The sequence below is a fragment of the Pan troglodytes genome, chromosome 19, assembly GCF_028858775.2.
Source record: "Pan troglodytes isolate AG18354 chromosome 19, NHGRI_mPanTro3-v2.0_pri, whole genome shotgun sequence".
NCBI classification, from domain to species: Eukaryota; Metazoa; Chordata; class Mammalia; order Primates; family Hominidae; genus Pan; species Pan troglodytes.
Window position 1 is genome coordinate 88,131,114 of NC_072417.2, and position 22,818 is coordinate 88,153,931.

General features: G+C 46.8%; 1 protein-coding gene across 5 annotated transcripts; it reads right to left on the reverse strand.

Annotated features, from left to right (window-relative positions):
- Positions 1-748: 748 nt before the first annotated feature.
- On the reverse strand, positions 749-19,318 carry JPT1 (Jupiter microtubule associated homolog 1). 5 transcript variants are annotated; one of them, XM_063797995.1, is made up of 5 exons: positions 18,564-18,657; positions 13,291-13,433; positions 12,317-12,414; positions 11,427-11,445; positions 749-1,011 (listed from the first exon to the last, which is right to left on the reverse strand). In XM_063797995.1, the coding sequence occupies exons 2-5, from the start codon at positions 13,349-13,351 to the stop codon at positions 863-865; spliced, it is 327 nt and encodes a 108-aa protein (XP_063654065.1). In that variant the 5' UTR covers positions 13,352-13,433; positions 18,564-18,657; the 3' UTR covers positions 749-862. The 5 variants fall into 5 exon arrangements, with proteins under 5 accessions (XP_063654065.1, XP_063654064.1, XP_063654066.1 ...); XM_063797994.1 differs by having other exon boundaries at positions 18,623-18,641; XM_063797996.1 differs by lacking the exon at positions 18,564-18,657 and adding an exon at positions 13,853-13,947.
- Between the last annotated feature and the right edge of the window lie 3,500 nt (positions 19,319-22,818).

Below are 22,818 nucleotides of genomic sequence, written 5' to 3' on the forward strand. Positions count from 1 at the left end.
CAATGTTTCAAAATGTGGATATTGTTTACTTGAAGCAACAGTCCAGGATTGTGAAGTACAACACATTTTAAGGATGAGACTTTCCTTTCATGGTCAAGCACCAGCATCATGCACACAGCATCAGGTTATTTAAAACAACACGCCTGTGGGACCCCGTTCCTGGAGGAAGACCCGCTTCAGTGTGATTGCCTCCCTTGCTTCACTGCTTTTAGTTCCAGGCAGTTTCATTGTACATCCAAGCCTTCCTCTGCGTGAGAGCAAAGGCTTTGCTCATCAGCCAGCCAGTCTTGTTACTATCTGGCTACTTTTTAAGGTTAAAAAATAAAAGGCAGTTTCTTTGCTTTGCAGGCGGCAAGGCAGGAGGCGCAGGCCTCTTCATTGTTCACATGTCACAGGAGGAGGCTCTGAGCAAAGGCCACTGGCAAGTTAGGGCAACACCAAGAAGGCTCTGCGGAGAGACTCCCTGTGGGTTGGGGCCTGGCAGGAACAGTGCCTGTGGACTGTTTATGGTCTGTCCAGTTGAGGCTTGGTAAACCCAAGTAAAGTGTTAAAAACCTCAGTACAAAAGATCCTCTAACACATCTGGAACCAAATTATTTCTTCTTAAAAACACAGTACTAAGTGTCACAAAGCTTTCCCTCCAATCTACTACTAGAAAACACTCATGCCACGGCCCACAGACCCAAGAGTCAAGGACAGAGAGAAACCTGTTCTTCAAAAGAAAAAAAAAAAAAAAGACAGCAGTACATAAAGTGCTTCTTTTTAATGAAACAAATCCAAGAGATGTACAGTCAGGCTCAAGTTGTGCAGTTCACAAGCATGGAGGAAACAGACAGAACGACAGCGTTCAGGACAGTCAGAGCTAACCCAAGACGAGGCTGGACTTGCCGCCAGGGGGATTTCTTCTGGATGGCACTGGGGCCGGGGCCACCGGGCTGGGCACAGGCGCAGCAGGCACGGGCTTCTCTTCACTCTGCCCCAGGCTGCCTGGCAAGTCTGTGTCCACATTTTCTATGAAAACAGGGAATAGAAATACTCATAATGACAGCCATTTCCTGTTAAGATCAAGGATCTGTTTTTCTTTTTCTTTTTTTTTTTTTGGTTTGATGGTTGGAAAGATACCTAAAAGCATAAACAAAATAATCACCCACCATGCTCCCACTCCACAGAATTAACCATTGTTCATCTTTTCCCATATTTGTTGTTTATGTTCTTTTCTAAATTACACAAATATATGAGGACATGAAGTTTTTTTTTTTTTTTTTTTTTTTTTTTTTGATGGAGTCTCTCTCTGTTGCCCAGGCTGGAGTGCAATGGTGCGGTCTTGGCTCACTGCAACCTCCACTTCCCAGGTTCAAGCAATTCTCCTGCCTCAGCCTCTCTAGTAGCTGGGATTACAGGCGCCTGCCGCCATGCCCGGCTAATTCTTGTATTTTTAGTACAGATGGGGTTTCACCATCCTGGCCAAGCTGGTCTTGAATTCATGACCTTGTGATCCACCTGCCTCGGCCTCCCAAAGTGCTGGGATTACAGGCGTGAGCCACCGCGCCTGGCCCAAGGACATGAAGATATTGAAATAAGAACAGGGAACTCTAGCTCTACGGCCCCTTCCAGCTCCAGGTGGATCCTGCTCCCCCTATTCCCAGAGGTCCCACTGCAAGTCCTGTGCAGCCTTCTAGTCCACTTGTTTTATGTATATTTATTTACATGTAGCCAGATAACATGTAACATGTTTTGGTTACATTTAACATAAACGGCATCAACTTCTTTTTTTCACTCTCGGAAATGTATCCATATTTACAAACAGGGTAGTAATTCGCCTTGCTTATTAACTGTATGTTTTCAAATCCCTCACCTCACTGTCAAGCTTCATTGCTTTATAGTAATTATCACATGATATAGGCTATTTATCCAATTCTCTGACAGCAAAAAAAACTGGAACCCATCCAACTTTCCAAATGAATTGTCTCTCATTAGGGTTGTTTCTAAACCGGGAAAAAACTGATTCAAAGTGCAAAGTGAATGCAAAAATTCTATATTTTCTATGAAAGGAAACTTTTACTAAGAGCTTAATAGTATACATATTTTTAGTTTTGTTTGTTTGTTTTTTGTGGAGGGGTGGGGTGGCAGGTGGAGGATATTGAGACAGGGTCTCACTCTGTGGCCCAGGCTGCAGTGCAGTGCCTCAATCACAGCCCACTGTAGCCTCAAACTCCTGGGCTCAAGCAATCCTCCTATATCAGTCTCCCAAATAGCTGGGACTACAGGCGTGCACCACCACAACTGGCTATTTTTGTATTTTTTTTTTTATTTTTAAAAGATGGGGTCTCCTTATGTTACCCAGGCTGGTCTCAAATTCCTGGACTCAAGTGATCCTCCCATCTCACCCTCCCTAAGTGCTGGGATTACAGGCATGAGCCACCTTCACCCTTCACACAGCCTAGTTTTCCTTTTTTTTTTTTTTTTTTTTTTTTTGAGACAGGGCTCAGCCTCCCGAGTAGCTGGAATTACAGGCATGCACCACCATGCCTGATTAATTTTTGTATTTTTAGTAGAGACGGGGTTTCGCCATGTTGGCCAGGCTGGTCTCAAACTCCTGGCCTCAAGTGAGCCACCTACCTTGGCCTCCCAAAGTGCTGGGATTACAGGCATTAAGCCACTGCACCCGGCCTAGTTTTCCTTTTTTTTCTTTAGTTGAGATGGAGTTTCACACATGTTGTCCAGGCTAGAGTGCAACAGTGCAATTTCGGCTCACTGCAACCTGCGCCTCCCGGGTTCAAGCAATTCTCCTGCCTCAGCCTCCCAAGTAAGTAGCTGGGATTATAGGTGCCCGCTACAACGCCCGACTAATTTTTTGTATTTTTAGTAGAGACAGGGTTTCACCATGTTGGCCGGGCTGGTCTTAAACTCCTGACCTCAGGTGATCCAACCTGCCTTGGCCTCCCAAGGTGCTGGGATTACAGGCGTGAGCCTCCATACTGGGCCTTAGTTTTCTTTTTAACAGCAAGTTTATTTCAGTGTTAACCAATCAAATTCAGTTGCATATTCTAAGATATTTGTAAAAATATTTCATAGAATCCCTTTTGCCTGAAAAGGCAGTAAGGGCAGTTAATAATGCTCCTATATTAATGGATTTTTTTTTTTTTTTTTGAGACTGCGTCTCATTCCATCGCCCAGACTGGAGTAAAGTAGCGTGATCCTGGCTCACCACAACCTCCGCCTCCCAGGCTCAAGCGATTCTCCTGCCTCAGCCTCCCAATAGCTGGGGTTATAGGCGCCCGCCACCATGCCCAGCTAATTTTTTGTATTTTTGTAGAGACCAGGTTTCACCATGTTGGCCAGGCTTGTCTCAACCTCCTGACCGCAAGTGATCCACCTGCCTCAGCTGCCCAAAGTACTGAGATTACAGGCGTGAGCCACCATGCCCGGCCAAGAAGAGGTCTTTAACACTTACTCTCAATTCATGTACTTATCTCATGATAGGCTAGAAGCAAACAAACCTCCCTCTTCTGTGGCTGCAGTATTTCTGATTGGACAGACATTTATTTTATTTATTTATTTTTCATGCTTTGTTAATGTTAACATAGTACTGCTGCTTTTAACATTTCATGAATTTCTGGAACATTCTATGGAAGTAACATAAAATGTTCTATACTATTTAACTACAAGCAAAAATAGAGTATGAAGCTTTTCAGAATGACAGCTGTCACAATTATGAACTAAAACTCAGAGAGGGTCACCCATTAGTTTCCTTGGTTACATCCATTGTAAAAGAAGCAAGATCAAATGCACTGGATCAGACACACAAGTCCTACAATAAGTGTCCCTGAAATAACCTAAATATAATTGTAAATATAAAAGAAAAACAAAACTCCACATTTAAAATATTCAAGATAAAGAGAATTCGGACTGAGACAACTTGTTAGTTCAAGCAGTTTCATTTCTGCTGGTGGGACATGGCCTCCTGCTATACATACAGGATCTACTGAAGTCTTCATTCTCTCTCTGAATCCAGCAGTTAATGAACATTCTGAAGAACAAAAAATTATCTTGCAGTCCTGCCATAGTGGTTTATTTTCATAAAATCCTCTTCAGATGAATCAAGCTCAATACTACTAATCTTTTATTTGTCTTACATTATTACTAGAACTGTTTTGTTTTTCACAAATACATAACATACTAATAAAGAAGAAGAAAAAAATTAAAAAGCACCTATGGCGACTAAACAAGCAGCAGTAGGCCTTACTTTAAATGTCTGTCCAGGCCAGGTGCAGTGGCTCACGCCTGTAATCCCAGCACTTTGGGAGGCCAAGGCAGCTGAATAATCTGAGGTCAGGAGTTTGAGACCAGCTTGGCCAACATGGTGAAACCCCGTCTCTACAAAAGTACAAAAATTAGCTGGGTGTGTGTGCGCGCCTGTATTCACAGATACTCGGGAGGCTGAGGCAAGAGAATCACTTGAACCCGGGAGGCGGAGTTTGAAGTGAGCCAAGATCGTGCCACTGCACTCCAGCCTGGGCGACAGAGTAAGACTCCGTCTCAAAAATAAATAAATGTCTGTCCAGTCAGACGTACTCCACCCACAGAGGAGGGAGGTTTGTTTGTTTCCAGCCCATAATGAGATAAGTACAGGAATTGAGAGTAAGTGTTCAGAAACTTTATTTTTTCAGATGGAGTCTCTCTCTCTTGCCAGGCTGGAGTGCAGTGGCGCAATCTATCTCCACCTCTCAGGTTCAAGCGATTCTCCTGCCTCAGCCTCCCAAGTAGCTGGGATTACAGGCACGTGCCACCACGCCTGGCTAATTTTTGTATTTTTAGTAGAGACGGGCTTTCACCATGTTGGCCAGGATGGTCTTGATCTCTTGACCTCATGATCCGCACACCTCAGCCTCCCGAAGGGCTGGGATTACAGGCATGAGCCACTGCGCCCAGCCAAATGTTTAGAAACTTTTATGCCAATTTGACACAGAAAGCTTTTGTCTGCTGAAGATAATTTTTTTAAAAAAAGGGCTTTAAATGAAATTATTTCTACCAAAATATACATTTTAGACACTCCTGGTCTCTTTTCTTTGGCACATCAATAAGATAACTGAACAAAGACATCTCTATCTGAATAGAAAATGATTCATTGTAAGCATCAAAGAATCAGAACTGGAAGAAATGTAGCCGACCATCTAACTTGCCCGCAGTCAGGGAGACTTCTCTGCCTGAACTTCCTGGACCTTCTCCCTCTTAGATTTCTCAAGATGGAAACTCCAAAGTCATTCCTGTAGCCATTCCTGCGTTTAATTGCCCAAGAGGTAAAATAAATTTCCCGTATATCCAAAGGGAATCTATCTTATTTAAACTGAATTGGGGTTGACCTTTAATCCTCCAGATGTATCTTATTACTGTACCTCAGCCAGGCACAGCGGCTCACACCTGTAATCCCAGAATTTTGGGAGGCCAAGGCAGGAAGATCAACATGAACCCAGGACCAGCCGGGGGAAACATAGCAAAACCCTGTCTCTACAAAAACTACAAAAATTGGCCAAGCACGGTGGCTCACGCCTGTAATCCCGACACTTTGGGAGGCCAAGGCAGGTGGATCACGAGGTAAGGAGTTTGAGACCGGCCTGGGCAAGATGGTGAAATCCTGTCTCTACTGAAAACACAAAAATTAGCTGGACACAGTGGCGGGCACCTGTAATCCCAGCTACTCGGGAGGCTGAGGCAGGAGAATTGCTTGAATCAAAGAGGTGGAGGCTGCAGTGAGCCAAGATCATGCCACTGCATTTCTAGCCTGGGCAACAGAGCAAGACTCCATCTCAAAAACAAAACAAAAACAAAACCACAAAAATTAGCCAGGCATGGTGGCATGCAACTGTAGTCCCAACTACTCAGGAAGCTGAGGTGAGAGGATGGCTTGAACCCGGAAGTCAAGGCTGCAGTGAGTGGTGATTGTGCCACTGCACTCGTGGTTCAGGCAACAGTGAGAACCTGTCTCAGTAAAGAAAACAATATTATTGTGCCCCTTTTCATTTTAAGACAGATGAACTAAAGTTGCAGCAGTCAGCCACACAGAATATATCAGATCAGAAACTTAAAAAGGCCGGGCACAGTAGCTTACACCTGTGATCCCAGCACTTTGGAAGGCCAAGGCAGGGGGATCACCTGAGGTCAGGAGTTTGAGACCAGCCTGGCCAACATGGTGAAATACTGTCTCTACTAAAAATACAAAATTAGCTAGGCATGGTGGTGCATGCCTGTAGTCCCAGCTACTCGGGAGGCTGAGGCAGGAGAATCACTTGAACCCGGGAGGCGGAGGTTGCAGTGAGCCAAGATTATGCCACTGCACTCCAGCCTGGCGACAGAGTGAGACTCCGTCTCAAAAAAAACAAAAAGGAAAAAACAACAACAGGTAACCAGATAACCACTGGGGGGAAAAAGAAAGGACTTAGGAGTTTGCGACCAGCCTGGCCAACATGGCGAAAACTCCGTGTCTGCTAAAAATAAAAAAAATTAGTTGAGCGAGGCTGGGCGCAGTGGCTCATGCCTCCCAGCGCTTTGGGAGGCCAAGGCGGGTAGATCGCTTGAGGTCAGGAGTTCGAGACCAGCCTGGTGAATATGGTGAAACTCCGTCTCTACTAAAAGTAAAAAAAATAGCCAGCTGTAGTGACGCACACCTGTAGTCCCAGATACTCAGGAGGCTAAGGCGGGAGAATCGCTTGAACCTGGGAGGCGGAGGTTGCCTTGAGCTGAGATCATACCACTGCACTCCAGCCTGGGTGACAGAGCAAGACTCTGTCTCGAAAAAACAAAAACTGTGAAGGGGACTGAAAAGGGAACAGAATTATTAATTATGTGGTAGGACTATTGACACGTTGTTGACATACTTCTCCAAGTTCCCCTAACTTCTAGTTGTGTTAACTGACCAAAATAATTGAATAAAGATTAGCTGATTCTTGTTAAATAAGGTCTGACAGTGAAAGTATTCAGAATATAGAAAGCAGTAGAACCAGCCGGGCCTGGTGGCTCACGCCTGTAATCCTAGCATTTTGGAAGGCCAAGGCAGGTGGATCACCTGAGGTCAGGAGTTCAAGACCAGTCTGGCCAACATGTTGAAACTCTGTCTCTACTAATAAAAAAAAAATTAGTCGGGCGTGGTGGCAGCCCTTGTAATCCCAGCTACGCAGGGAGGCTGAGGCAGGAGAATCACTTGAAACCGGTAGGTGGAGTTGCAGTGAGCCGTGATCGTGCCACTACACTCCAGCCTGGACAACAAGAGCTAAACTCCGTCAAGGGGGGAGGGGAGGGAGGGAGGGGAGAGGGAGGGGAAGGGGGAGAGAGGAGGGGAGGGGGGGAAGGGGGAGAGAGGAGGGGAGGGAGTGGGACGGAGGGAAGGGGGAGGGAGGGGAGGATGAGGGAGGGGGAGGGAGGGGAGGGGGGATGGAGGGAAGGGGGAGGAAGGGAACGGGAAGGGATGAGAAGGGAGGGGAGGGGAAGGGAGAGGAGGGAAGAAGGAAGGAAGCAAGAAGTGGAATCAAAAAACCTAGATTTTACCTCCAGAAGTCTTTCCAGAACAGTACAAATAGAACACAAACAGTAATTAATACATACATCTTCGGTCCAATGCAAAAGTAACTGGTCCTGTGATATTATGATATACATACGTATATGAAAATACACACACACACACACACACAATCTGTTTTTGTCCACAGCTACTGGCTGGTAACTCCCATAGCCCTTGAAAGTCTTTTGAATGGGGTGCATTAAGCCTCAGGAGCAGCCCTCAGGAAACAGAATCTCTTTGTGACCTCCTGTCCTCCTTTTACCTGCCCAGGGCAGGACTGTAATCTGATGGCAGGTCAAAAGACCCTTAATCCAGAGGGTCCTGCTCCATACCCTGGAGGAGGGAATGCTACACGGAGAGGCCAAGAAGAATCTAACAGACGGGCCTTCTGAGTTTCCTTGTTCAGTCCATTGGTATGAAATCAAACCTTTTTTGTCTAATCGTATTTCTGTACAGTTGTCAATCATGCTTATGTAATGAAGCCTCCATAAAAAACCAAAAGGGGCCAGGTATAGCGGCTCATGCCTGTAATCCCAGCACTTTGGAAAGCCAAAGCAGGTGGATTACTGGAGGTCAGGAGTTCAGTATCAGCCTGGCCAACATGGTGAAACCTCGTCTCTACTAAAAATACAAAATTAGCCAGGTATAGTGGCGTGCAGCTGTAATCTCAGCTACTCAGGAGGCTGAGGCAGGAGAATTGCTTGAACCCAGGAGGCAGAGGTTGCAGTGAGCCAAGATCACGCCATTGCACTCCAGCCTGGGCAAAAAGTGTGAAACTTGGCCAGGCACAGTGGCTTACACCCATAATCTTAGCACTTTGGGAGGCTGAGGAGGGTGGATCACCTGAGGTCAGGAGATCAAGACCAGCCTGGCCAACATGGCGAAACCTTGTCTCTACTAAAAATTAAAAAATTACCTGGGCATGGTGGTGTATGCCTGTAATCTCAGCTACTCAGGAGGCTGAGGAAGGAGAATCGCTTGAACCTGGGAGGCAGAGGATGCAGTGAGCTGAGATGGCACCACTGCACTCCAGCCTGGGTGACAAGACAGTGAGACTCCATCTCAGAAAAAAAAAAGAGCGAATCTCCATCTCGAGAAAAAAAGAAAAACCCAAAAGGGGCTGGGCACAGTGGCTCACTTTGGGAGGCGAAGGTGGGAAGACTGCTTGAGTCCAGGAGGTTGAGGCTATAGTGAGCAATGAGATTGTGCCACTGCACTCTAGCCTGGTTAAGACCAAAACCCAGTCTTAAAAAAACACCCAGAAGGATGGATTCTGAGGACTTCTGGATAACTGAACATGTGGAAGCTGACAGGAAGATGCAACAACTCATCCATGTGCCAGGAGGGTGGCACACCCCAACTCCAAGGCACAGGAGCTCCTGTACTTGGGACCTTTCCATACCGGGCCCCAAGTATCTCCTCACTGGGCTGTTTATTTGTATCCTTTCGAATATCCTTCGTAACAACCCAGGTACAGTGGCTCATGCCTGTAATCTCAATACTTTTGGAGGCTGAGGTGGGAGGATCACATGACTGGCCTGTGTAACATAACATAGTGAGACCACATCTCTACAAAAAAGAAAAAAAATTAGCCCGGCATGGTGGCATACACCTGTATCCCAGCTACTCAGGAGGCTGAGGCAGGAGGATTGCTTCAGCTCAGGAGTTTGAAGTTGCAGTGAGCTGTGAGGGTGACACTGCACTCCAGTCTGGACAACAGAGCAAGATTCAGTTTAGAAAAAAATAAAAAAAAATGTATCATATATTCATAATGAACCTGTAAACATAAGTGTTTCCCTGAGTTCTTTCTGTGAACCTCTCTAGCAAATTAATCAAAACCACAGAAGGGGTCACAGGAACCCCAATTTGAAGCCAGTCGGTCAGAAGTTCCAGAGGCCCAGACTTACAACTGGTGGGAAGGAAGGGGCAGTCTTGTGGGACTGACCCTCAACCTGCTGAATCTGAGGTTATCTTCAGGCAGAGGGTGTGGAAACTGGATTGGAGGACTCCCAACTGGTGTCCACTGATTGGCGTGTGGGGAGAAACCCCCCATATTTGGTCACAGGTGTCGTCTTCTGTGTTGATGATTGTTGTTGTGGTGTGAAAAAAAGAGGAAAAACATGTTTGAGTGTTTTCCCCCTAAACAGGTCCTATAAGGAAGAACCCAGGCAATGCTCCCAAAGACTCAGGAGCTTCTCCTCTAAGCCCACCAAGAAACACTGTGAGGCCGGGCGCAGTGGCTCATGCCGGGCATGGTGCCGCGTGCCTGTAATCCCAGCTATTCAGGAGGCTGAGCCAGGAGAAGTGCTTGAACCCGGGAGGCAGAGGTTGAAGTGAGCTGAGATCCTGCCACTGCACTCCAGCCTGGATGACAGAGCCAGACTCCATCTCAAAAAAAAAAAAAAAAAAAAAAACACTGTGTGAGAAGGCAGGAGAGGAATCTGCTTCTTCAACCTTTCCGTGTGTACTTGTAAGCACACCACAAAACATAAGGGTAGGAAAAGGCCTTAAGAGGAGGCTGCTGCTTCTGTCTAGACCAGAGGGCCTTGTGACTGCTGCACTTCACTGCTACTGCCTGACACTTACAAACCTTGCACTCATCGGCAAATCTTTAGCACTTGTTACAGAAATGCCAATAAATACCTCCAAGATTTAAGATAATTAAGTCAATGATTACAGCTCATTTCCACCTATAATTCGTAATATGGTTGGTTAGCTGAAAATTTACATCTGCCCCCTAAATCATCATTTACAAAATCAGCAAGCAGGTAACCAATGTCTTGCTGAATAAGCATCTCCCTATAAAAACAAATGAACTTTGTAAAGTGGATGCCGTGAGCTGAGCTTGAAATGGTTATATTAAAAAGCTCTCTCTGGCTGGTAGTGAGTTATCTTGTTCATAGTTACAGATCAACCTCCTTGTTTTACTCTTTCCCCTCTTCTCAATACTGCACTTGGCTAGTCTGTGATAAATAGCTACATAAATACAAAAAGCTCTCAGCTGGGTGCTGGGACTCTTGCCAGTAATACCAGCACTTGGGGAGGCTGAGGTGGGAGGATCACTTAAGCTCAGGGGTTCGAGACCAGCCTGGGCAACATAGTGAGACCTCATCTCTACTAAAAATAAAAACAAATTAGCGAGGTGTGGTGGTGTACCCCTGTAGTCCCAGTTACTCGGGAGGCTGAGGTGGGAGGATCACCTAAGCCCAAGGAGGTCGAGGCCACAGTAAGCTGTGATTGCCTACTGCACTCCAGCCTTGGCAACAGAGAGACACCTACTCTCAAAAAAAAAAGCTCTCATTAAGTGTAACAAATACTGACCTGATTAATATGTATGTGTGTGTGTTTAGATATATTTTGGTTTAGTTTATTTGTTTCAGGCAAGGTCTCACTCTGTCACCCAGACTGGAGTATAACGGTGTGATCTCTGCTCACTGCAACCTCCACGTCCTGAGCTCAAGCAATCCTCCCACCTGAGCCTCCCGAGTAGCTGGACTACAGGCATGTGCCGCCATGCTAGGCTAATTTTTGTACTTTTTTATGGAGACAGGGTTTCGCCATGTTTCCAGGCTGGTCTTGAACTCCTGGGCTCAAGCAATCCGCCTGCCTCAGCCTCCCAAAGTGTTGAGATTACAGGCGTGAGCCACCATGCCCAGCCAATATATGTAATTTTAAAGGATTCTCTGTTTTTTCCCTTCTATTATGTTTCTAGCATTGATCGCGTTACTGGCAGATTAGAGTATGGCGGCACTTGGGGCATGGCTAGGTTTCACTCCCCAGTCTCTTTCCCCAAGACATGATTTAAATCAAGATTCAGATCTGTCCTAAAACCATGGACAGAGCCAGAAATTCGGTCTTCAGAAGTACTTACCATGAATATCACCTTCTCCCTAGAAAAGAAAAAAATTCAAAAATTTACTTCCTATTTTAATTTTGGAACACGCGAAACAGTCATAGTTCATAGCAGCTAACATCTACTTGAAACCGAATGTGACATTTCATTGTGTTGCAATCAAGCACAGGGTCAGTCTGCTACCTCTATCCAACTCAGGACAACGCTATGCAAAAATTCTGCATGATAAATTGCTCTAGTGCCGGTACCACGTCTACAACAAACCCCAACATTTCCTCTGAGGACCTAACACCAACTAGCACTTCAGAGATCTTTTATTAGAATGGAAAACTGGTAAATCTCTCCTTTCATTTCTCTCTCCTTTCCCCGATAAGGGGAAACTAGATAATAGTTATGGAAGGACCCCTATCAGTTCCAAAGCCCTTCTCCAGTTCTCTCCCCACTCAGACAGGTGATGCCTCACTGTGTTCTGAGGGCTTTAGTGCTTAGTCGGGCGGGGTCTTTCCACTTTGCAGCACACACCCTGGGGGGCTTGGTGGCAGTACTCAACTGCAGACACAACTAATGGTAATGCCAGCACTAGTCTCCTGGAGTTCAATGCAAAGCAGTTCTGAACTCAGAAATGCTTCTATATATGAGACACACAGGAAGTGAGAAAGATCCACAAGTTCCAAAAATCAATAGGGGAGATAAAACAAATCCTAATGGTAAAAGAGATACAGAAACAGACTGAGACCATGTTAACACACTTCTATGATTTTACTATCAATCTTCCATTATCAATATGGCCCAGTCCCTTTCCTAACTACCTCAATGTAAAATTCCAGTGGGAGAACTGAAACTCTTAGTACAAATTTCAGAATCATATTGACCTCAAAGCCTTTCTGGCCTCATGCTGTCACACTGACCTTCAGATCTAAGAAGTCTCCGGAGCTTGCTTCAGAGGAGTTCCTTCTCTGCAGTCCAGATGACTCCAAGTCTTCCCTGCCACCACTAGACTTGGCACCTAAAAATCAAAATATACTTTCTTCAGAAATACAATAGAAAAAACCTAAAGCAAAACACTTCAGGCTGGGCACAGTGGCTCATGCCTGTAATCTCAGTGCTTTAGGAGGCCGAGGCGGGCAGATCACCTGAGGTCAGGAGTTCAAGACCAGCCTGGCCAACATGGTAAAACCCTGTCTCTACTAAAAATATAAAAATTGGCTGGACGTCATGGTGCATGCTTGTAATCCTAGCTACTCGGGAGGCTGAGGCAGAAGAATCACTTGAACTCGGGAGGTGGAGATTGTGGTGTGCCAAGATGGCACCACTGCACTCTGTACTCCAGCCTGGGCAACAGAATGAGACTCTTATCTCAAAAACAAAAACAAAAAACTTCAGCAATTGACGTTATGTGTTAGTCTCACATTATGAAATGAGGAAACAGTCTTAAGGAAGTTAAGCTGATCACTTAAACATTAACCCAGTCTGACTTCAGTCCTTACTCTGATCCATCACACAGCCTCTCAGTATTTCCCATTTCTTTCCTCTCAGGCTAAGTCTAAACTGTTGTAAGCTAGACTTTGTTATTAGTTCAAAACCAGCTGTAGTTGGTTTTTCTTTTGTTTGTTTTTGACACAGGGTTTCACTCCGTCACCTAGGCTGGAGGGCAGTGGCTCAATCACAGCTCACTGCAGCCTCCACCTCCCAGGCTCAGCAATCCTCCCACCTCGGCCTCCAGAGTATCAGGGACTAAATGCACACTGCCACTACCACCAGCTAATTTTTGTTTTGTTTTGTTTTTTAGACACGGGGGCACACGCTGGTGCCCAAGCTGCCATCTGTGGCTGTTGATGCTGGGCCCATCCCTTTGAACAGTGAGCACAGATAACAAGAGTACCTGCTGACTTGGCCCAAGAAGCTTGATTTTCTTCAGGTGTCCCAAAGATATTAGAGGCCATTTTGTTCTTCCTCACAGGTTGTTCTGTTGGTTCATCAAAACCTAATGAAAAATTGGATCCACCACCTGGAGGCCGCAAAACCCTGCAAATAATGGCAAAACATCAACTTCAGATCATACTGAAACATTTCTTGGCATAAATCTTTTCAGACAACTTTCATTTCACTTTCCTCACCCATTCATCTCCCTCACCCCTACAACAGATAGCTGCTAACAGGAAAAAAGAATCAACTCCATCAGTGTCTACATTCAGTGCTGGATGTTAAGATACTAAATACTGCTTTATAATACTTGTAATAAGGTCATCGATCACACAAGGCAGCTGAAACAGCATGGAATTCATCATAAATAACAGCCTGGTTGGTGTCCCCTTTTCAGAAATGGCAAAAGATCTAATGGACCTTACTCTACTGGGCTTGGCTGAATATATTTTCAAAGAAGTTTAGAAGTATTTCTTGTTATTATTCATTTAAACATCATTTCCAGGCACAGTGGCACACACCTGTAATCCCAGCACCCTAGGAGGCCAAGGCAGGATCATCACTTGAGCCTAGGAGTTCAAGACCAGCCTGGGCAACATGGCAAGACCCCGTGTCTCTATAAAAAAAAAATTAAAAATTAGCCAAGCATAGTGGCGCATGCCTGTGGTCCCAGCTACACTGGACTCTGAGACAGAAGGATCGTTTCGGCCCAGGAGGTCAAGGCTGCAGTGAGCTGTGTTCACACCGCTGAACTCCAGCCTGTGTGACAGAGCAAGACTCTGTCTCAAAATGTAAAAAGTAAATAAATTTTTTTTTTGAGACGGAGTCTCCCTCTGTCGCCCAGGCTGGAGTGCAGTGGCGCGATCTCAGCTCACTGCAAGCTCCACCTCCCGGGTTCACGCCATTCACCTGCCTCAGCCTCCCGGATAGCTGGGACTACAGGTGCCCGCCACCACGCCCAGCTAATTTTTTGTATTTTTAGTAGAGACGGGGTTTCACCGTGTTAGCCAGGATGCTCTTGATCTCCTGACCTCATGATCCACTCACCTCGGCCTCCCAAAGTGCTAGGATTACAGGCATGAGCCACCACGCCCAGCCAAAAAAAGTAAATAAATTTTAAAAAATCACTTCCTTCTTATTTTCAACTAGATAAATAACTTGGGCACGATCAGTAGCAGCCCCTATAGTCCCAGCCATTCTGGAAGCTGAGGCAGGAGGATTGCTTGAGCCCAGGAGTTCAAGGCCAGCCTAGGCAACATAGTGAGATCCCCATCTCTAATCACTTAACACACTTACACACACACACACACTTAAGTCAGCTTGACCAATTTAGAAGCCCAAGAAGAGCTGATAATAGTCTCTTCTATCTCAACCTCACTAAAAAGCCATTTACATACTTGTACTTCACTATTCTCACAATAAACATAAGTAACTACCCATGAGGGCAAAGTCAGTATGAGAAATTAAGTATAAGATTCCATGACATGGTCTATGTCAGTGTTCCTTTGAATATCATCTGTAGCTTTCTGTTCAACATGGTAATATATTTTTTAACATTTCCAAATCTTTCTGCCATAGGTTGACCAATTTGTCTCCTCCTTGGAAAAACTCAATTTAACTCCTCTTGCCACCTCTCAAAACAGAAAATGCAGGTGGTTTTATAGAAATACTTTCTTTTCTTTCTTTTTTTTTTTTTTGAGGCACAATCTCGCTCTTGTCGCCCAGGCTAGAGTGCAGTGGTGCAATCTCGGCTCACTGCAACCTCCGCCTCCCGGGTTCAAGCGATTCTCCTGCCTCAGCCCCTGAGTACCTGGGATTACAGGTGCCCACCACCACAAACAGCTAATTTTTGTATTTTCAGTAGAGACGGGGTTTCGCCATGTTGGCCAGGCTGGTCTCCAACTCCTGACCTCAGGTGATCCGCCCGCCTGGCCTCCCAAAGTGCTGGGATTACAGGCGTGAGCCACTGCACCTGGCCTAATTGTTGTATTTTTAGTAAAGACAGGGTTTCACCATGTTGGTCAGGCTGGTCTTGAACTCCTGACCTCAGGTGATCCGCCTGCCTCAGCCTCCCAAAGTGCTGGGATTACAGGCATGAGCTACCGTGCCCAGCCAACTTTTTTTTTTTTTAACTTTTTTTTTGGTTTCTTACTGCCTGTGTAATTGCAGAATATGGAAAGACTTTCTAATTACTGATTCAATTCCTTTACTGGTGATATGAGTGGTCTGGTTTTGTTTCTTCATAAGGCAGTTTGAATAAGCAACATTTTTCTTTCTTTCTTTCTTTCTTTTTTTTTTTTTTTTTTTTTTGTTTTCTTTTTTGAGACAGAATCCTGCTCTGTTGCCCAGGCTGGACTGCAATGGTGCGATCTCGGCTCACTGCAAGCTCCGCCTCCCAGGTTTACACCTTTCTCTTGCCTTAGCCTCTCGAGTAGCTGGGACTACAGGCGCCCGCCGCCACGCCCGGCTAACTTTTTTATTTTTAGTAGAGACGGGCTTTCACCGTGTTAGCCAGGATGGTCTCCATCTCCTGACCTCATGATCTGCCCGCCTCGGCCTCCCAAAGTGCTGGGATTACAGGCGTGAGCCACCGCGCCCGGCCAAGAAACATTTTTCTAAGAATATTTAGCACTTCTATCTGGGCGTGGTGATGTGAACCTGTAATCCCAGCTACTCCGGAGGCTGAGGTAGGAGAATCGCTTGAACCCTGTAGGAGGCGGAGCCTACAGTAAGCTAAGATCACACCACTGCCCTCTAGCCTGGGCAAAAGAGTGAGACTCCGTCTCAAAATAATAATAATAATAATAATAATAATAAAATTAAGGTCAGGAGCGGTGGCTCATGCCTGTAATCCTAGCACTTTGAGAAGCCAAGGCAGGCAGATCACAAGGTCAAGAGATTAAGACCATCCTGGCCAACATGGTGAAACTGTCTGTACTACAAATGTACAAAAATTAGCTGGGCGTGGTGGCACATGCCTGTAGTCCCGACTATTCAGGAGGCTGAGGCAGAGGCAGAAGAATCGCTTGAACCCGGGAGGCAGAGGTTGCAGTGAGCCAGAGATCACGCCACTGCACTCCAGCCTGGCAACACAGTGAGACTCTGTCTCAAAAAAATAAATTAATTTAAAAAAATAAGGCAGGGCGCAGTGGCTCACGCCTGTAATCCCAGCACTTTGGGAGGCCGAGGCGGGCGGATCACCTGAGGTCAGGAGTTCCAGACCAGCTGGACCAACATAGAGAAACCCCGTCTCTACTAAAAATATAAAATTAGCCAGGCGTGGTGGCACATGCCTGTAATCTCGGCTAGTCGGGAGGCTGAGGCAGGAGAATCGCTTGAACCTGGAAGGCAGAGGTTGCGGTGAGCAGAGATTGTGCCATTGCACTCCAGCCCGGGCAAAAAGAGCAAAACTGCGTCTCAAAAAAAAAAAAAAAAAAAAAAATCAAGAAAAAGACACTAGTACCCGAACACCAGCTTAAGAGCAAGTCAAAACTCTAACCAGTCCCACTTTTTAAAGGTCTCTGTTCCTCCTGCAATAGCAGGTAGTAACCAACTCAGATGACGTCAGTGTTGTAGAGACCATTTGTAATAGTGAGATATCCCCAAACAAAGGATGTAGATCATAAGGCAGAAAGTATCTCAATGTTTTAGGATCCTACTATTCTTTCAGAATCATACACGACAACTAAATCAGGATTATATATATAAGACTGAACAAAAATGTGTCCATGTACTGTAGATAGCAATTTTTTAAAAATTGCTCCTTTTCTTTCTTCTCTCTTAAAATCCCGAAGTTTCTGTATATCTTTGCAGATCATTCCCTACCAGACTAAATTTATAACGAGTTTATGGGGCCAGGAGAATATTACTGGACAAAATTAAGTTTATGAGAATTAGGTGAGAATATAGAAAAAGGGAAGGTAGAGAGACAATAAAATGACAATGCTACTACAGTCCCTAGAGCATAATATTGGAGGGAAATTGATGACGAAAGGTGAATTAAACATTCATTTCACAGGATCAGAACTCATTTGTCTCACATTTCAAATGTACACATGAAAAAACTAAGTGTGAGGATTCATTTGACCTAATTACTGAAATTCTTTACAAAACACTAATATCAACTCAACCCCAAAGAATAAAACCCCAGATTACACATTATCATTCCGACGACTGAAGTCTAACCGGCAGAAAGTTGGCCTCGTAACACAAAATGAAAAATCAAGGCTCAATCTCTTCCTGTTCTCTGAAGAAATCATCTCATTGGAAAGAAAACAGAAAGGGAGCGACCAGTTTCCTAGGTCTGTGCTACTTAAGTACCCCATCCTCCCAGTAATCACCAATTTATTTTTTAATCTTAGCTAGTCTTTTTGACCTTGTAAACCTGAAAGTATTGAGTTGTAAAGGAATGTCATTTCCCATGCTTTCCTCCTAAGGCTCAATTGCTGAGTGAGGCGTGCTTTTTGTTCCCAAGTTCTCTAACCCCTGTGAGATATGGCTATTTCACGTGTCTTCTTAGCCCCACAAAATGGCTCCCTTTGTGCCACTTGGCCAGGACCCCGAGGGTAGCCACACATGAATGCAGGTCATAATCGATGTAAAATACATGCTCAAAAAAGTCATTTAAGCTTCTTCCAAGCCTTGAAGAGGATCCCAGACATAACTGTAACCCACCTTAAAGAACAGTGTGCTATTAGCTGAGACAATGTGGACACCTTCCACAGAATCCAAACCCTTCCACCAAGTAAGTTAAGCAAGGACTTGGAAAAGGGTTCCTGTCCAAACATTGTACCCAGTGCCCCAAGCCCAAAAAGCAGTGGGAAGAAGGGCAAGAAAAATCCCCCGCTTCCCAGGTAGCGCTACCACGTTAGAGACAATGGATGTCTCCGGCCCCGCCCAAGAACAAGAAACCTCCTCCTGCAAGGGAACCAGGGCCAGGGATGAACTCACTGGGCAAACGTCAAAGGAGGAAGCGAAGGTAGGATGCAAAGGCCATGGTCCGAAGGTTTAAGCGCAGAAAACCCACTCGGGTTGGCTCTTTCCCCGCGCCCGCCCCCCCCCCCCCCCGCCGCCTTAGAAATGAGCGCAGGGATGGGGAGAAGGGGTCTTTCCTTTGTTAGGAAGGGGAGACACTTGGAAGAGGGGAGGCACTTCGAAGAGGGGAAGAACGATTGGGTCCTCAATGGGGGGTGAAGGGTCGCGATGACCAGCCCCGCTCGACCACAAATGCACCTGTCAGGTAGGTCCGAATAAGGAGTGGGGGCACGGCGAGGGTAAGGAGCCCGCCGGACCTGATCGATCCGGTCTCCGGATCCAATGGCTGCGCGCGAGAGCGAGACCAACCGCATGCCACGGGGGAGAGACAGGAGCGCGTGGCCCAGCAATGGGACAATAGGACCTGACCATGCATGGGGCCCTAAAGGATCCCCGGGCACCTGGGGGGCCAAGCCCACCACCCTGGGGATGGACCAGCCCGGATGCACACAGGAGAAAGCGAAGCCCTCCCCGAAGGTTCCGATTAACGAAAACCGGCCGTGCTCCGAGGGGCGACCAGCCCCGGCCTCCTCAGCCCCTGACTCCGTGGAAGGAATGAATGGAGAGCAGCAGGGACCCGGGTGGGGCCGGCGCGCAGGGCTCGCCAGGCGGCACAAAGGCGGCGCCGACGGCAGAACCCCGCCACCCGCCCCGGCGCGAGCACAGCGCACGGGGCTCGTTACCCGCAACGACCGGCGCGAGGCCCCGCCGGCAGCGGCCCTCCCAGCCCCTCAGCCCCGCGCGGCTCGGGCGCGACCCGGTCGCCTCACCGGGAGCTATTCCTGCTGTTGGGGTCGACTCCCTTGAAGGTGGTGGTTGTGGTCATGGCGCCGAGGAGCGAGGTAGGCTGGCGCCGGAGCAGAACGCTCAAAGGGTCGGACCCGAGGGGCGCTGGGAAACTCCACACCCAACAGCCGACCACTGCTGCAGGAGCCGCCGCTGCCGCCTGTCCGGCCGATCGACGCCTTTATAGGGTTTTCAACCCCCGCCCCCTAACCCGCCGGCATTGGCCGATTCAAATGAATTCTTTCGTTCCTATTGGCTCTCTGGAGTGCCAAGCACCATGCGGCATTACGACGGGCTGTGGCGGCCACGGCTCAGCCTAAGCCCGCCCCCTTCCTGGACTGGGAAGGCCTTGGGACTCTCTCCCCTCCCCCACCCCAAAATCTCGGCGATGATTGGACGGAAGGCGAATCTACCTCGCGCTGGGTGGAAGTCGTGCTGGCTGTCACTGTAAAACGTTACCTGACAGAGGGGGAAGCTCTTTCTTGGGGAGTTACAACCTCGGCAAGCAGAAGGGAGATTTGTCACTGTTACTGTTCTCTCATTTGCTTTACTGATGGTGGGATAGTAAGGGCATCCTCCTTAAAGGATGAAAAGTACTGCAACAAGTTGACATTTATCTGTTGAATACCTACTGTGTGTCCCATTTAGAAACCTAATAGTCTCAAAGCAGCCGCACAATGAGTCAGCAACAGAGAGCGCACCAAGATGATCCCTTTTAAAAGGACTGGAAATTCTTTACATTTTAATGTTACTGTTTAGTTGTAATGGGTGGTGCATGTACTGGACCAAAATTACAGTCGCTCCTATTTGGGGGCCTATTCTAAGGCTGGTTAATGCCTGGCACCAGGAATGGACTCATTCCCTGCTACCAAGACTATGGGAGCAGCTCAGGCCTCTGCAGCTGTTTATAACCCTTAAGTCATGACTCTTCCACCTGTCTGGGTAAATCTATCCATGCGACAAATGCAGACACACTTGGAGGATTCAGGAATGATGGTTTACAAGATCATAATAGGAAAGCCTTGGGCAAAAGAGGGCAGGCAGTTGATAAGCCCTTCTCATGTCTTGCATATTTCCTCAAGGCAGATGTCTTTGCTTGTCTCAATATTTCCATAATAATTGAACCACATTCCTCTTTGCAAAGCCACCTTTCAGGTAGTTGGAAGTTTGTATTCTGGGCAGTCTAGGTTAACCACCCTCCCCCCCGGGCTTTCATGAAAAGCCAGTGAGAAGTTCTGTTCTAGAAAGCATGGATGATGCATTTATGTGCTTACCACAACAGCACGAAGCGCACCACTTGTTTGTGTTAGAATCTTCCCTTCTTTTTTTCCTTTCTTTTTTTTTTTTTTTTTTTTTTTTTTTTTTGAAGTGGAGTTTCGCTCTTGTCACCCAGGCTAGAGTGCAATGGCGCTCAATGCAACCTCCACCTCCCAGGTTCAAGCGATTCTCCTACCTCAGCCTCCGTAATAGCTGGAACTACAGGCGTGCGCCACCACCCCTGACTAATTTTTGTATTTTTAGTAGAGACGGCGTTTCACCATATTGGCCAGGCTGGTCTCAAACTCCTGACCTCAGGTGATCCATGCTCCTTGGCCTCCCAAAGTGCTGGGATTACAGGTGTAAGCCACCACATCTAGCCAAAATCTTAGTTTTTTTTGTTTTGTTTTGTTTTTTTTTTTTTTTTTGAGACAGAGTCTTGCTCTGTCGCCCAGGCTGGAGTGCAGTGGTGGCGCGATCTCTGCTCACTGCAGCCTCCACCTCCCGGGTTCAAGCGATTCTCCTGCCTCAGCCTCCCGAGTAGCTAGGACTACAGGTGCGTGCCATCATGCCCGGCTAATTTTTTGTAGTTTATTAGTAGAGATGGAGTTTCACCATGTTAGCCAGCATGGTCTCAATCTCCTGACCTCGTGATCCACCCACCTTGGCTTCCCAAAGTGCTGGGATTACAGGTGTGAACCACCGCACGCCCAGCCAATCTTCCCATTCTTTCTTTTTTTGTTGTTGTTGTTTTCGTTTTTTTGAGACAGAGTCTCGCTCTGTCGCCCAGGCTGGAGTGCGGTGGCATAATCTCGGTTCACTGCAAGCTCCGCCTCCCGGGTTCACGCCATTCTCCTGCCTCAGCCTCCCAAGTAGCTGGGACTACAGGCGCCCACCACCATGCCTGGCTAATTTTTGTATTTTTAGTAGAGACGGGGGTTTCACCGTGTTAGCCAGGATGGTCTCGATCTCCTGACCTCGTGATCTGCCCACCTCGGGCTCCCAAAGTGCTGGGATTACAGGCGGGAGCCACCGCGCCCAGCGTGTACTTTCTTAATAAACTTGCTTTCACTTTATGGATTTGCTCTGAACTCTTCTTCATAACATCCAAGAAACCTCTCTTGGGGTCTGGACTGGGACACCTTTCCAGTAACACAAGTGCTATTAATCCCTTTTTTGTTTTTTTGAGAAGCAGTTTCACTCGTTTTGTCCAGGCTGGAGTGCAATGGCGCGATCTCGGTTTACTGCAACCTCTGCCTTCTGGGTTCAAGCGATTCTCCTGCCTCAGCCTTGTGAGTAGCTGGGATTACAGGCGCATCACCACGCCCAGCTAATTTTTATATTTTTGGTAGAGATGGGGTTTCCCCATGTTAGTGAGGCTGGTGTCAAACTCCTGACCTTCTGATCCGCCCACAGAGCGAGACTCCGTCTCAAAAAAAAAAAAAAAAAAAAAAAAAAAACAAGAAAGTAAAGAAACAAAAGAATAGTTACTCCACAGGTAGAGCAGCCAGGAAGGCTGCTGGTTGTCCATTTTTATGTTTTTTTTTTTTTTTTTTTTTGAAAGAGAGTCTTGCTCTGTTGCCCAGGATGGAGTGCAGTGGCACAATCTCAGCTCACTGCAAGCTGTGCCTCCCAGGTTTACGCCATTCTCCTGCCTCAGCCTCCCGAGTAGCTGGGACTACAGGCACCCGCAACCACGTCCGGCTAATTTTTAGGATGACTCTCATTGCCATCTTGGTATTGGTGAGTTTTGGCCAACTTCTTTACTGAAAACTCTTTTATCAGCAAGGTCTTTATGACCTGTATCTTGTGCTGACTTCCTATCTCATCCTGTGACTTAGAATGCGTAATCGTCTGGGAATGCAGCCCATTAGGTCTCGGCCTTATTTTACCCAGAACTTATTCAAGATGGAGTTGCTCTGGTTCAAACGTCTCTGACACCTGTTCTGAGTTGTGAGGGCTGGAATGAGATAAATATAAGAATGTACATGCTGGCCAGGCAAGGTGGCTCACGCCTGTAATCCCAGCACTTTGGGAGGCCGAGGCGGGTGGATCACCAAGTCAGGAGTTCGAGACCAGCCTGGCCAATATGGTGAAACCCCGTCTCTACTAAAAATACAAAAATTAGCTGGGCGTGGTGGCACGCCCCTGTAGTCGCAGCTGCTCGGGAGGCTGAGGCACAAGAATCACTTGAAGCTGGGTGGCGCAGGTTGCAGTGAGCCCAGATCATGCCACTGCATTCTAGCCTGGTCGACAGGGCAAGACTCCATCTCAAAAAATCCAGAAAACTTTCTATTAGAAGTGCCCCATCCTGGCTGCACATCAGAATCACCTATGAGATTTTTGAAGAATATAAATGAATGCCAGGTCTCCACCCAAGATCTACTAAATTGCAGTTTCTGGGGTGAGG